This window comes from Sciurus vulgaris (assembly GCF_902686455.1).
Source record: "Sciurus vulgaris genome assembly, chromosome: 16".
In the NCBI taxonomy this organism is placed as follows: Eukaryota; Metazoa; Chordata; class Mammalia; order Rodentia; family Sciuridae; genus Sciurus; species Sciurus vulgaris.
Window position 1 is genome coordinate 812,793 of NC_136477.1, and position 14,861 is coordinate 827,653.

The window sequence follows — 14,861 nt, forward strand, 5'->3', positions numbered from 1 at the left end:
AGCATGCTGCCGTCCCTGCGGGTGATCTTTTGGCAGATCGTGTGAGAGTCAGTGGGCTGTCCTGGCCTTCATCTGCATCTTGCTCTTCCTGGGCAAGCAGCCAGCCACTGCTACTTCAGGAACCCTGACCAAAGGGGAAGTCTGTGCTGGCCATGGGGTCATATGTGTGCCTCCCCTGCCCCGACCCCAGCCATTTCCTGCTCAGGTCCTAATGGGCTACCAGTGTGCTACAAATAGCACCAGACAGCTGGGGCCCAGTAGGGGCTTAGCAGGAAAGACTATCATTGATCTGGACTGATTACCCCTCACTAGTGGAACCTTTGTCCCCACGTGATGTAGGCATACACCTTAGAGGCAGGCCTTGGGACAAGCAGGGTAGGGTCAGAATGTAGAGGTGAAGACCCTTTCACAAGGGTAGGGCCTGGCCTAGTGGGGACAGGGCAGAAAATGTGTCTGTGCCCTACCCACAAAGTGTCCACTCAGTGCTTCTGGGCTTCCTGGGAAAAGTCACTTGGGCACAGGGGCACCGCCTGGGAAGAAAAATCAGGAAGTAGGACACCTGTGCCTTTATAAAATTGGGGACAGCACAAAGTATCTTGTTCCCGAGGGACCTTTCCTTTTTCCAGGGTAAGCCCCTGCCACTCCCCCTGCCCCCATGTCCTGTTCCATTCCCTACTGGCCTAAGGTCCTACAGCATTCAGATGGCAGTGCCTCCACCAGGCAAGCAGAACTCTGCCTACCGCCATTAGCAGTCCCTGGCCAGGGCTGCCCATCCATGGGGGGAGAGTGGGAATAAGGTGGGGGGCTAATGGGGCCAGAGCTACACCAACACAGTGGGCCCTGATTGCACAGTCCCCACTCCCTCTGCCACCAGAAGGTCCTGGGGCCGGCTCCCAACCCAGCCTTGCCTCCCACCTCCCATTGAGCCCATTCCCTGGGCATGCAAAAGCCTCAGTGACCAAGCTGTTCCCACTTCCTGGGGCATCTCTGTCTGATGTGACAAACTCCTGTTCATCTCTTGAACATCAGCCCAGGACTTCCTTCCAAAGGTCCTCCCAGCTTTGCCTCTCTAGCCCAGCCCTGACCCTGTAGGGCTGAGTGTCTGGGTGTGCCCGGTTGAAGGTGGGGGTCCTGAGGCCAAAGGAGAGATGGGTGGGAAATGGAGGGGAACCCGGAAAGGAACAGCTCTGGGAGGGGAGGGTTGCAGGTGGACAAGCCAGATAAGTGGACAGAGGTGATGCAGTGAATCCTGGGCTGTCTCTTCCTTGCAAGGGCACAGTGGAGCAAGCGGAGGGCCCTATCCACGACCAGGATCACTTCCCCAAAGCCACCAGGCCAGGGCACCCTGGAGAATCTGCAGACATGCAGCACTCCCATGTGTTCCCCTGGGTGGCCAGTTTCCTTATTCATTAAGTGGGTGCATGCCCACCACAAAGGCTAGGGCCAGCATGTGTGCATGCATTCGTGGGACAATGGCAATATCTGCTCCCTACACCTCCAGGGCCCATAGTTAGCTTCCGGACTCTCATCTCACTGCCTGGCCATTCTGGAGAAAGAGGCTGAAAAAGGTCAGTTCCTTACTGAGGTCACATAACATGGCCAGGGGTAACCGACATGGGCCTAAGATGGGCCTCGCTCTGGGTAATCGCTCCAGAAATGCCTTCTGAGGTCACCGTCGAGAGATGCTGGAGACCAGGCTGCTAGGCAGCTGGCCGGGGCACACCACTGCCTGGAGGTGACTCCGGCCAGTTTTCCTGGATTGTGGCCTCTGACTCAGGCACCCCTTACCGATCCCCCCAACGCGGGCGCCCCCAGGCGGAAGCACCCGGCCCGAGCCTTCGGAAAGGGGGTGGGGTAGGGACCCCGCCCATTTGCCCCAAAAGCCCGTCTCCGGTGTGCAGAGTTCACGGCAACGCCGCCCCCCTGCTCAGTGGCATTCGAGGAGACGCCCCCATTTACGGAAAGACGAATGGAGGCCAGTGGCCCGGTACGACTGCGCCAGGACTCCTCGGTCAGCCGGCAGGGGCGGGGGCCAGCTGCGTCACCGCCTGCCCGGGCCCCCCCCCGCCCCCTGCCCGCCCAAACTCCACCCCGAGGGAAGGCGGTGCGGATAAAGGCTCGGGGGCCGCCCGCTCGGCCCCAGACTGGCCTGGGCACCGCGCACAAGGCCTCACGCGTGGGTTCACTCAGAACTCTAGGACACAGGACAGGCCACGCCCGGTGAGTGGGGGGGCGGAACCTCGCTGTCCGGGGAGGGGTATCTACTCTAGACTACCTGGGTGCCCCTACTTTTCTTTGTTCTTGGTGCCGATAGAGCTTGAGATGCCTTCGGCCTGGGAAGCCCACCGGGCCGTGGAGTGGGAGGGGCTCCAAGCAATCGGCACCGCCCCAGCTGGACCACAGCCCCCGCCCCGCCCCCCGGGGCACTCCCCTTTCCCCCAGGTGACCTTGAACTAGTTGCCGCTCCCGGCTGTTTCCCACACCGTGCGGTCCTATTCTCCGCACGTAATGTCTTAGGTCCCTGAGCGGGGTCACCCGCAGACTCGCAGTCCCGGTGTCCATTACCCTGCCAGGGCCCCGTAGCGCCCCCTCCCTCGGGAGTCGGTGCAGCGCTCCCGGGAGGGCCGGCAGAGGGCGCTCTGGAGCTGCTGACTCACCGCAGCATTCAGCACTACGGTCGGGCGCAGCCCGGGACGCCGCGTCACGTCACGGCTCGGGAGGGCGCGTCTCGGGAGAAGGGCCCGGGCCGCGGGAACGGGGAATCGGGGGGGAGGGGTCGCTAGGACGCGAGGTAGTACCGCTTCGAGAGGGGTGCTTCAGATCGCGGCCACGTCACCGAGGTGCCAGACCTTGCCCTAGGTCACGCGTCCCGCCCAGGTCTCCACACCCACCCAGGAGTGGGCAGGACCGGGGACTGGCGGGTCCCGGCGGGCCGCGGGACCTGGGAACCCTGCCACGAGGCGCGGGGTTCACGCTCCCGCTTCCGCTGGCGGCTGCTTCCCGGACAGACGCGGTGGGGAGGCCCCACGATTTCCTGCCCCTCCCGGCGCCGGGAACAATGGCTCGCGCCCCCTCCCCACGCCCAGGCGGCTCCCGCGGGGACCAGTGGGGGAGGAAGCCTGAACCTGGGCTGAGCCCGCGCCCCTCCGGCCCGCCCGCCCTTTGTTGCGGACTCCGGGCCTTATGAATGGCTGCGGGCGCGGGCGGGGGGCGCGGGGGCGGACCCGGAGCGGTGCCAGCCCCACCCCCGCCGCGGTCCCATTGGTTGCCCCGGCAGCGGGGGCCGGGCGAGGGGCGGGCCGTGCTGCCACGTGGGGCAGCGCCGCGGTCGCTCCCATTGGCCAGGGCGCGCGGCGAACTGGGCGTTCGGTGCGTGCCGATTGGTCGACATGGGGCCGGCGGAGTAAGTAGTGAATGGGAGGGGGCGGCTGCCCCGCCCCTTGAAACGTTGATACATTATAACTTTTTTTTCTTGTTACTTTCACCCCCAGATCCTGCGAGCCGCGGCTGCGGCGGCTGTTGCTAAGGGAGGGGACGCTCGAGGTAGCGCGACCCGAGCTGTACAGGCACAGAGCGCACCCGACCAAGGCGCCCCCTCCTCCAGGACCCTCCCCGCGCCGAGCCGCATCCGGGCCGCTCCCCTTCCCTGGTCACTCTTGAAGAAACCTCTATCGCAGACCGCAACCCGGAGCGCGCCCCAAGGAGCCGACGCGACCGGCCCCGGAACGCCTCTCGGATTCTTTATTGCTGATCCGTCTTCCACCACTGGGATCTTCTCCAGGGTCACGCGTGCTGCCCCCCCACCCCCGCCCGCCCTCCCCAAGCGTCGGGAGAAAGGACCGCGGATCCGGGGAGTTCCCGCCCCGGCCCGGTGGACGCGGCGAGGATTGGCGGCGCCCCGCGGACCCCAGCCCCCCAGCGCGCGCCGGGGATGGAGCCGCAGCCCGGCGGCGCCCGGAGCTGCCGGCGCGGTGCCCCCGGCGGCGCCTGCGAGCTGGGCCCTGCGGCCGAGGCGGCGCCCATGAGCCTGGCCATCCACAGCACGACCGGGACCCGTTACGACCTATCGGTACCGCCGGACGAGACAGTGGAAGGGCTGCGCAAGCGGCTGTCCCAGCGCCTCAAAGTGCCCAAGGAGCGCCTGGCGCTGCTCCACAAAGACACGTAGGTACCGCGCGCCGCCCCCGCCCGTGCGCCCCCGGCGCCGGGCCTCCCCCTTGGGTCCCGGTCCCCGGGCGGGAACAAAGAGCGCGCCGCGAGGAAGCAGGGGGCGGCCAGACTGGGGGGGGGGGGGCGGGGGCGCGCCGCGCGCTCTCGGGCGCCCTCTGCTCGGCCTTGCCTGCCTCAGCCCCCTCCCCCGCCTGGGGTCGCCGCACAAAGGCGGTGATGGGGACACCCAGACGGGTTTCCGTGGCTCTCCTCGGTGGAAGCAGGCGTCCTGGGCAACACAGAGGTCTGAGCTACAGGAGCGAGGGCCACAGCCGCCCCCTGTTTTGCCCGAGTCCTCGCCAGCTTCCGCATCTGCTCAGCTGCCCCTTCTGCGTCTGGTTGTCTCCCCCACCTAGTGTCTTTCTGCCCCGCTTTGTTCTCGACTCTGAGCACTCCCTATAGCCTCCCCCTCCCCCCTGGTATTTAAATCGTCTCCAGGCCCGGCAGTCCTCTCCCCCACCGCGGGCCTCCGGGGACACGCAATGTCCATCCCCAGCGGAGGGGCCCCAGTGGGGGAGGGGCAGGAGGAGGAGGGTCTCCTTTGTCTGAGCAGCGGCGGCCTGCGCCAGGGAGGGGAAGGAGGGGGAGGCCGGCCCCAAGCAGCCCCCAAAGGCCTCACCCAAAGCTGAAGACCCTAGGCGCCCATAAAGAGGGGCCTGGGCAAGAGTTAGTGAATCTTAGGCAGGGGCTGCCCTGGGGATGCGGGGGAGTGTGGCAAAGAGCGTACAGGTGCCCAGTTGATGTCAAAGTGCCTTGTTGAACTGCAAAAGGGGTGCCCTAGTCAGAAGATGGGGTTCGTGGGAGATCTGAACCTCCAAGAATGGAGCTCCCAGGGCCAAGGAGCCTCCCTACACTTACGCCGGCTGGGATCTGGGAACTGGGAACGGGTGGAGGCAGGAAGGACTCCTGTCTGTCTACTCTCCCCCCTCCCCCCTCCCACAGCACTCACAGCCCTCCCCCGCGGCCCTGCTTCCGTGTCCCTGTGTTGTCTCTGCCGTCTCACCGTCTTCCTTCCTCCCGCAGCCGGCTCAGTTCGGGGAAGCTGCAGGAGTTTGGCGTGGGGGATGGCAGCAAGCTGACTTTGGTGCCCACCGTGGAAGCGGGCCTCATGGTAAATGGCTGCGGGCGGTGTCTCCTGGAGGCCCCACATAGACTGCAGCCCCTGCCCCCACACACCGGGAGCACGGTCCCCATCACCGCCTGTGAGCAGTGTGTGACCCCCTTTCCTGTAGGGCAGTCCACCCAGCCAGCAGGGCCCTCCCCGCCCCTGCTCAACCCCATGGTGCCAAGCCCACACTCAGGTGGGGTCCTCCTTCCTCTCTTTGTAGTCCCAGGCCTCAAGGCCGGAGCAGTCTGTCATGCAAGCCCTAGAGAGCCTCACGGAGACCCAGGTAAGACCTGCGCCAGCCCCTTCCTAACCTGCAGGCTGGGCAGCTGGGGTGGTAGCCTCCAGGCCATCCCAGAGAGCCTGGGTTGTTTGTGCTCCCCAGAGGCCTGTGGGGGCGGGGAGGGACGCCGGCCCCGCCTTGCTGCCAGCTTGGCCTGGTCACCCTGCTTCCTCTTCCTCCCCCACCACTCGCCACCTGACCTTGAGGGTTCTCTCCCACGGTGGCTGCCATGAGGGGGAAGGGGCTGAGTTTTCCCCGGGCCTGCCTTCCTGTGGGGTGACCTTGGCTCAGAGCTCAGAGCTCACTCGGCCTGCCTCCCAGCCCAACATCAGGTCCCTCCTCCTCCAGAGACCCAGTCCCCAATCTACTCAGACTTCCTCAAAGAGACTGACCAGTTTCTTTTTTAACATTTTTGCTGGGGTGTGGGGTGCTGGCCAGCCTGGGTGACACTCCTTCCGCTTTCCTGACCCGATTACAAGGGGGGAGTCACCACAGCACCCCCTTCCTCTCTCTGGCCTTTGTTCTCTGCCCCAGGAGGGGGGCCGGGGCGGCAGCCCATGGCCAGGGAGGCCTTGACAGGATGTTGGGAAACATTTAGTAGCAGCCAGGAGGTGGGCTGGGCTGGGCTGGCCTGAGCCTGGCTCCCGGTCTTACCGAGGCCATTCCCCCTCCTCCTATTCTCATTTTCTTGGCCGAGGTTGGGCCCTCCCCAGACAAGGGCCCTGGCCACCTCCCAGGAGGGTGACACAGGCCTCAGCAAGCTGCCAGGGTGGGGGAGCAGGCTACTGCCCGCCCCAGCGAGGGGGTGGGCAGGCTCCTGGGCCTCCCCGTCTGGCTGCAGGAAACCTGCTCGGCGGCTTTGGTCTTTCTCCTTGCTGGCCCAAGTCCTTCGCCCCCTTCCTGACATGTAGCATCCTGCCCTTCGAGCAGTGAGGAGGAGGAGGGGGCTGAGGGGCTGGGAGCTGCTGGGTGGTCTGCCATCAGCAGGGTGGCTGTGGGATAAGGGGAGAGCCAGGGGTCCCAGGGCCCTGGGGCAGGGGTGGGGGCTGCAGGTGATTTCCCTGGGCAAGTGTGGACTGCTCCCTGCTGCCTGATGGGGGCTGTGGCTGGTTGGGCATGTTTGGTTCACATCCTCCCTGGGGCGCCTGCGTCAGGAGGGAGATGGGGGGGCACTGGGCGAGTGACTGGGCTCCCCAGGGCTGCTTCCCTGCCTGGCACCAAGTCATGCCCGCCCATTCGCCCTCCCCAGGGAGGAAGTTGCTGGGCGGGCAGAGCTGGGGGACTCCAGCTGCTCTGGGGAGCCACTGCAGGTCCAGGGGTCTGAAGCAGAGCATGCTTGCAGACGGGCTCAGGGTGGGGCAGTGCCCTCCCGCCGCCTCTCCCCCTCCTCAGCCCCAGGCAGGGAGGTTACGCCAGCCACTGCCAGGAGAGCAGGGAGGGAGTTCTGAGAGGCGGTCGGCTCTGAGTCATCCAGCCTGTGTCACTTCTCAGAAACCTCCGCCCCCTATCCCTGTCCCTGGGGAGAGCAAGGCACTGGCCAGGCCCCAGAAGGGGGTTTGTTGTGGATGGGGTTAGATAGACTCATGAATCCACCCACCACAGAGGGGCAGATCTGAGGATTCCTGGTCACCGGGGTGTGTTGAGGACCCTGGGGACATGGGACCTGGTTAGGCCCCCTTCCCCAGCAGCATTGTGGGCCCCTTGGCCTCCACCCCGCCCAGGACAGATAAATATTTATCTTGAGAAAGCAAAGGTCAGGAGGAGGAATTTGTCCAGGAATTCCGCCCACTCGTGGCCGGGCAACTTAGCTAGGAGGGGCCCTGAGACCCGCCCCCTCCCACATTTGTAGGCAGAAAGGGTTTGGGGATCCAGAGGGATGGGGAAGGAGATGAGGTGAGGGCTGTTTGAGGTCATTGACCGCCAGTTGGGCCCCACCCCCTCTGGCCTCAGTTTCCCCTTGAAAGAACCAAGTTGGTCAGGGAGGGCCAGGTGCCCCGTCTGACCCGCCTCTGTCCCCCACAGCCCTCAGCGGCGCCTGGGCCAGGCCGGGCTGGCGGAGGCGGCTTCCGGAAATACAGATTCATTTTATTTAAGCGTCCGTGGCACCGACAGGGACCCCAGAGCCCAGAGAGGGGCGGCGAGAGGCCCCAGGTCACATGATGCGGGGGGCTGGGCTGGGCTGGGCTGGGGGCGCCACAGACAGGGCCCCACAGCTGAAGGGTCCTTCTCTCTGCAGGTCAGTGACTTCCTATCTGGCCGCTCCCCGCTGACCCTGGCTCTTCGAGTCGGGGACCACATGATGTTTGTCCAGCTGCAGTTAGCTGCCCAGCACGCCCCACTGCAACATCGGCACGTGCTGGCCGCCGCTGCCGCTGCCCGAGGAGACCCCAGCATCACCACCCCAGTGTCCTCTTCCTGCCGGCCAGTGTCCAGTGCTACCCGTGTCCCCCCAGTGCCCACCAGCCCTCCTGCATCCCCTTCACCTGTCACAGCTGGCTCCTTCCGATCCCACGCAGCCTCCACCTGCCCTGAGGTGAGAATGGGGAGGGGCCGTCTTTGGAACCTGAAGGGATGGACTTGGAGAGGGCAGGGCTCTGCCCCCAGAGGCATCCTGTGGGTCAGCCCTGGCACCTGACCTGGGCCCCCTGCCTGTGTGTTTCCTCCCACCAGCAGATGGATTGCTCCCCTCCTGCCAGCAGCAGCGTCAGTCCTGGGGCCAGCACCGCGTCCACCCCTGGGGGCAGCCCTACCCCCCGCTCCCGTAAACCCGGCGCCGTCATCGAGAGCTTCGTGAACCACGCCCCAGGGGTCTTCTCAGGGACCTTCTCTGGTAGGTGTCACTTCACAGGTGGCCCCCGGTCCCCAAATGCATGTGCAGTCATGCATCTATCAGGGAGGTCACACGGACAAGGCTGGCGCTCACCTCACCCCCTCCCCAGGAACCTCCAGGCACACGTGTGTGGGTCCGTGTGCCCCTGACGCCACGTGCTGCCTTGTGCCTGCACACAGGTGCCCGTGGGCATGCTGCCAGCTCAAAGCCACTTTCCTCTGTAGGCACACTGCACCCCAACTGCCAGGATAGCAGCGGGCGGCCGAGGCGGGACATCGGCACCATCCTGCAGATCCTCAACGACCTTCTGAGCGCCACGCGGCACTACCAGGGCATGCCCCCCTCGCTGACCCAGCTCCGCTGCCACGCCCAGTGCTCGCCTGCCTCGCCAGCCCCCGACCTCGCCCCCAAAACTACCTCCTGCGAGAAGCTGGCGGCAGTGCCTCCGGCCTCCCTGCTACAGGGCCAGAGCCAAATCCGCATGTGCAAGCCCCCTGGTGAGTGGGGGTTCTCAAGGCCCCTCTGTGTGCTGGTGGGCACAGGGGAGCAGCTGACCTGCCCGGGGGGTCCAAGGGCCAGCAGCTGCTGTCCCCCACCAGTTCCACCCCAGCCAGGAGAGAAGGAGGCATGTGTGTGTTGGGGCACAAAGTGTCCTGTGTACTCCCGAGGGGCTCCCAGCCCTGCTTCCTCCCCGCGCCCCAGCCACCCTGTCCAGATGGCGCTCGGGCGCCTGCGTGAATGAGTCAGTCAGTTCTGGCGGGCGAGGCAGGGCCAAAGGCCCCAGCCTGTGAGGGCTCCGGAGAGCAAGGAGGCCCCAGCCGCCCATTCCCCAGCAAGGGATTCACCCCCACTCAGCGTCCCTTGAACTGTGGCCACTGCTCTGCCCATCAGGCGTTCTGGCATCCTGGCAGTCTCCACAGTCCTGGGGATACACGTGGAAAAGCAAGCGCGGGCCCCCGTCTTGCCGGGCTCCAGATGCAGCCAGGAGGATTCCTAGTCTAGTTTGTCCTTTTGGCGATCGTTGCCACAGTGCAGTGCTCTGCCAGAGCCGAGGCCCACGAGCCCTCCCCACCTGGCCCCAGCCCCCAGGTCGCAGGGGCTGAGAGGGGCTGGCCCTAACTGCAGGCCCCTGACCCTCTGCAGGGGACCGCCTCCGGCAGACAGAGAACAGAGCCACGCGCTGCAAGGTGGAGCGGCTGCAGCTCTTGCTGCAGCAGAAGCGACTGCGCAGAAAGGCCCGCCGGGATGCCCGCGGCCCCTACCACTGGCCACCAACCCGCAAGGCCGGCCGCAGTGACAGCAGCAGCAGCGCGGGAGGCGGCAGCCCTGGGGAGGCCGCGGGCCTGGGCCTCGACTTTGAGGACTCGGTGTGGAAGCCGGAGGTCAACCCCGACATCCAGTCGGAGTTCGTGGTGGCCTAGGACACCCAGGGCCTACCGCGCAGCGCCGGAGGCCAGAGCCACCTCCAGCCCACCGCCAGCCTCCTTTTTCACAGCCTCACTCTGATCGCACCTCCCCTCTCCTCTGAGCCCACCTCTTCCTCCTTCCCCTCCCAGCCTCTCTGCGGGTCCTCCCCTCCCACCTTCCCCAGCTCCAAATCTGTAGCGGCCTTTCCAGATGGCTGAGCGGGAGACAGGAAGCCGCCCCCACCCCTTCCGCTCTGCCTTCCTCCCTCCCACCCCCAACTCCCCCCACCCTATTCAGGTTTAAGTCAAACAAAGTAGACGCCTCATTATGCACTTTACAGATGAGGGCGGGGGCTGTGGAGAGGAGAGTCCATCCACCTCCACCGCAGACCTCGGCCTCTACTCTGGGCCAGCCGGACCCAGACAGACGGGACCCAGTGTCCCCGGGAGTGGAGCCACAGGGGACTGTGCTCTTCCACCTCTGCCCTTTTCCCCTTGGTCTTTTTCCGTGTGAAGCTGATTCAGCATGGGTCTGGCCAGGGGCTGCTTTGGGTTTAGCAGGGGCCTTGGGACCCTTTCCTGGCTGGAAAGGAGACAGGGAAGCACCTGCCACCGGCCCTCTCCAGTCACTGGCCACAGCTCTGCTGCTCTGCCCCCACCCCTATTTCCCTGACCTCCCGCCTGAGCTTGGGGACTATTTATAGACTATTAATTTTCTGACTGAGCCAATAGTGGTTGGGACTCTTGAAGAACTGGGAGAGATTGTGGTGGGTGGGGGGCACCCCCACTCCTTCCTTCCAGCCCAACCTGAGGGATGTGGGACTGTGGACTGCGGGGGCCTCCCCTGCCCCAGCATGGGGAGGGGGTGCTGAGCTGTGAATGCCCTGACAGGGCGAGTGTAGCATTAACCCCCTGGGGGGTCCGCTGCTGGCCTACTTTGGACTCTCCCCACTCGGCGCCCATGCCCTGAGGGTCTTTGGCCCTAGGGACAGAGGGAGAGCCCCTTACTGGGGCCCTTTCAACGGGGTGGATTTGTTTTTGTTTCCTCCACTTTTTATTTTTTAATGCTTGCCGGTGTTTGGGCCCTGCTGCCCACCGGTGGGTCTCGTCCTGGCCCGCCTGTCCCCCCTTGGTCCTTGTAGGTGAGATCCCAGGTCCTTGCCCCTTCCCGTGTTCAAAGTTAATGGTTTCAGATGTGAACATCACGTGTTAACTGTAGCTGTAAATTTTTTTTGTGTGGGGGGTGGGTAGGGAGGGGTCCCAGAGGGTAGAGGTCAAGGATTTGGTTTGTTTTTATTTTTGTTTTTTTCCAAAAAAAGAAAAAAGAAAAAAAGAGGAGAAGGGAGGGGTACATTTGTTTTTTTGAAGAACTGTCTTGGATACCTATTTAAATGTGTGTTCTGTTTTGTTTTTTTAACAATTTTTAAATAATGTCTGTGCCTCCGCGGGTCTGAGGGAGGAGGCCCACAGCCCTGTGCCCTCCCAGGGCCCCCAAGAGAGCATTACCCGCCCTGCAGATGGGGCTGTGGGGGATGCCAGCCCGCGGGAGTCTCCTGTATGGAACAAGTCAGAAAGACAGACCTACATGCACCAGGACTTCAAGTAATAAACAGAAACGGAAACAAGTCTGCCTCCGCCTGCTGGGGCTGCCAGGGAGGTGGAGACATGGGGGCCTGGCATGCTTCCTGGTTCCCACACCTCCCCAGCTCGGGTGGGCAGGAAGCCACTGGGGCAGCAGAGGGAGCAGCAGGCCACTTCCTGGTACCCAGGGCCTGAAGTCCCTCCGTGTGGGCATGGACCTGCCCACTTGCTGCCTACCCAAGGCAGGGCCCCGGCTCTCAGATCCTGGCTCTAAAATGGGCTGTGGGACCTCGACTTAGGAGTCAGTATCTTGACCCTGAACACGAGAGTGGGAGGTGGCTCCTGCCCTGCAAGAAACTCCCTGTTCTTCCTGGAGTCTCACCACTCACTCTAAGGTGATCATCACACAGCCCAGGAACAAACACCAGTGTGGGCCCACATTCCCCGGGGGCCCATTTCTCACGCCCCCATCCTCACCTGGGTAATCAGCCAGGTTGCAGCAGGCCAGGTCTCCAGGCCCACCTAGCCCTGAGTGACTTCATGGCCCACTGTGGCCACACCCTAGTACTGCATTCCAGCCTGATGGCCACGGGTCAGACCTTCAGGCCCTAGCCCCAACAGCCCTATTAGGAACTGCCCGGAGTACACCTCCCACCCCTCCTTGACCTTTCGTCTGTTCCTCAGCCGGTCTTGGCTCCCCAGTGGCCCAGCCGTGGTCCTCTGGGGTTCCATCTTTAAACCTTTGGGGGCTGGGCACAGGGATCAATCATCCCACACTTAATCTCCTCTCACATGTATTTCCTCATTTAATAAACATGGCAAACTATAAATCAGAAGTGATCATACTCCCACTTTATAGAGAAAACAGGTCCAAGAAGCAACACTTGGCCAGGAGGGTGAGGGGAGCTTGTTGAACTGTAATCCCTACCCTCCTCCAGTTCCCCTTGGCCCCAGCCTCTGCCCTCCCCAGCCCCGCTCCAAGACACCTTCCTGGGCCTTCTGCTCTCCCACCACCCAGTCCCCAAATCATCACTCCCACAGCAGGAAGGCAGATGCCTTGTCAGCCCATCCCTCCAGGCTTCAAGGTCGTGGTGAAATGCCCTCTTACCCCCACGCCCAAGTCGGAGGCCACAGGGTGGAGGTGCCGGAGGAAGAGCACCCCCGCCCCACGGGTCAGGTCAGGCGCGTCAGCCCGGCCATCACCTGCCGCCCCAGACTGGGAGAATGAGGAAGGAGGATGCCATGGAGGGCCTGTTGAGTCACAGGAGCTGTCTGTACCTTGCAAGGCAGGGACAGGTCTACAGTCCAGGAACTGCCCCGCAGCATGCTGACTCCCCCAGCCTGGGGGCCCCGGGGGGTCAAGGCCATGCCTTGGGTAGTGAGCGACAGGGCCTGCCTTCGGGGTGGAGGCTCAGGTCTGAGAGCCTGAGGAATAACCTGCTGGAAGGCGTGGGAGAGTTCAAGTCCGGCCCAAGGGTCCTAGAGAAAAAAAAACCCAGCCCCCACCCCCACCCCCGAGCCCTCTGTGCACCCAGAACGACCTCAGCGCCTACACACACCTGCCCAGGGAGATGCTCGGCCCGGGTGAGCCACGTGTGAGCTGGAGGAACGGAGAGGTAAACTGAGGCACAAAACACTCAGGGGCCGCCGGGATCATGGGGCGGAGTTGGTCCTGCACCCTTTTCTCCCCCATTGAGGAAAAAACTGAATGGGAGGGGGCGGCCCCCGGAAACCCGCAGAGATGGAAACGCGGTTTCCAGGGCAACGTACCGCGAAAGGAGCCTTACGTCACTGCGGGGAGGGCGCGCCCGCCCCCGTCTGCGCGTTGGGAGGCCCAGGCCCCGCCCACCCTCGGGAAAGTCTCATTGGTGGAGGCGCCGCTCGCTTATTTTCAGGGGCCAATAGTAGCGTAGGTGGCCACCTGGAGGCGGGACTTCAGCCCGGTTGGAAGGAATGCGCAAGCGCGAACGAGGAGGCTCAGCCGCCCCTCCTTTCTTCCTGCGTGCCCGCAAGCTTGGGGGCGGGAGATGCAGCCTAGGCCTGACGGCTGCGGTGGGGCCTGGACGGAAGAGGGGGCGTACCTGAGGGCGCCGCACGTGGACCTCCCGCACGGGCACGCTCACGTGCACTCTTCTTTTCGTGCTCAGGCATTTTCTACTTCATCGTGTTCTCCAGTTCCGACCCCTTCGACCAGTCCTCTTGTAACTCCCAGGCTGGGGGAAGAGTCGGAGCTCAGGGAGTGGAGACCACCTGGAGGAAGGGACCTTGGGGTTGAGGCTTTGCCGAAGGAGTAGGAGTTGGTAGGGAGAGGGAAGGTGTACCCCGGGTAGAGAGCATTGTGTGTGCAAAGGCCTGGAAACGTGAAAGAAGGAGCATTTCGGGAAGTCACGTTGGTGAAGAAAAAGCAAAAGTGGGAGGAAAAGGTCCAGCTGGCAAGGACCCGAAGGGGTATCCCCAGGTCTGTGACCCGAGAAGACCGGAACAGGCCAGGACATCCAGGAGGTGGCTGGACAGACGCTTGGCCAGAGTAAGGGATAGGCGGGAACCCTGGTAGCATCTTCCTGCAAGAGGTGGAGGCAGGAAAGGTGGAACGTCAGCGTGGCTTGAGTTCCGGTTCGCAGGGCAGCGGCTGACAAAGGCTGCTGGGAGCCGTAGGCCTTGGGGAGGGAAAAGTTTGCTTGCGTTGTGTTTGAGTCCGTGGCTGAGAGGCTGGGAATTGCTCGGGAGGATTGGGCACCCAGGGGACGGAAATTCCGGGCCAGCTGCCCCCTGCCTTGGGTTCAGTTTTGGCTTTGACCAGGCGTCCACTCACAAAGGCTGCGGTCAGAGTGAACCGGGGTGGGTATTTGGCAAGTGGGAAGGACGTTAACCAAAAGCTTTGGCCTCAGGCTGGCCTCGGGAACTAGCCGGGGAGGAGGAGTAAAGAGGGAGACTAGGAGGCCGGTGGGACGTTGTGGCCGCCAAAACAGGAGGGGCCGGCTGCCTCAGCTAAGGGGGTGACCTCAGAGGTGGGCAGCGCTCTGCCAGTGAGAAGGCAGCTGTGGGGTATGAGGTCACTGGGGGTCAGGGCTTTCTGGCAGAGGCCTGAGTACCGTGGGGGTGGTCGAACGGGCATTTGGAGCTGGCTCCAAGATTTGGGGATGGCGAAGACCACGGTTGGTCAGGAGGTGGCTCGGGGCGGGTGGCAAGAAGCAGAAACCTTGGAGACAGGACTCAGGGTGCTGGCGACACCGCCTCCACAGGGCCTGGCGCGAACCGCCCTCCTTTGCAGAGCCTTGGGAATGGGAGTTCCCACGCTGAAGTCGGGGCGCCACCTCCCGCGGCCGAGGGCGTTGGGGCCCCACCCGCGGCTGCCCAGCCTTGGGAGGGCAGAGAACTGGCCCTCTCCGGTGTCACTGGGAGCAGGTGAGCAGCCCAGCGCAGGCGGAGGGCCGGCAGCCGGGCGGC

At 64.0% G+C, this 14,861-nt stretch overlaps 2 protein-coding genes and 1 long non-coding RNA gene across 6 annotated transcripts in view; 2 read left to right on the forward strand and 1 right to left on the reverse strand.

The window, feature by feature from the left end:
* On the forward strand, positions 1-11,225 carry MIDN (midnolin). Of its 4 annotated transcripts, none has more exons than XM_079114852.1 (9): positions 1-2,220; positions 3,492-4,164; positions 5,233-5,320; positions 5,538-5,600; positions 7,620-7,748; positions 7,834-8,130; positions 8,271-8,427; positions 8,652-8,924; positions 9,571-11,225. In XM_079114852.1, the coding sequence occupies exons 2-9, from the start codon at positions 3,932-3,934 to the stop codon at positions 9,846-9,848; spliced, it is 1,518 nt and encodes a 505-aa protein (XP_078970978.1). In that variant the 5' UTR covers positions 1-2,220; positions 3,492-3,931; the 3' UTR covers positions 9,849-11,225. The 4 variants fall into 4 exon arrangements, with proteins under 4 accessions (XP_078970978.1, XP_078970980.1, XP_078970977.1 ...); XM_079114851.1 differs by having other exon boundaries at positions 6-2,220; positions 8,268-8,427; XM_079114854.1 differs by lacking the exon at positions 7,620-7,748 and having other exon boundaries at positions 5-2,220.
* Positions 9,928-14,861, reverse strand: part of LOC306646310 — a 5,836-nt gene continuing 902 nt past the window's right edge. Inside the window, exon 2 of the long non-coding RNA XR_013759847.1 lies at positions 9,928-13,627. This is a non-coding gene — a long non-coding RNA (uncharacterized lncRNA). The remainder of the gene's footprint in view (positions 13,628-14,861) is intronic.
* CIRBP (cold inducible RNA binding protein) overlaps positions 14,103-14,861 on the forward strand; it is an 11,187-nt gene continuing 10,428 nt past the window's right edge. The window contains exons 1-2 of the mRNA XM_079114902.1: positions 14,103-14,252; positions 14,657-14,819. The gene's annotated coding sequence lies outside the window, so the exon portion shown is untranslated. The remainder of the gene's footprint in view (positions 14,253-14,656; positions 14,820-14,861) is intronic.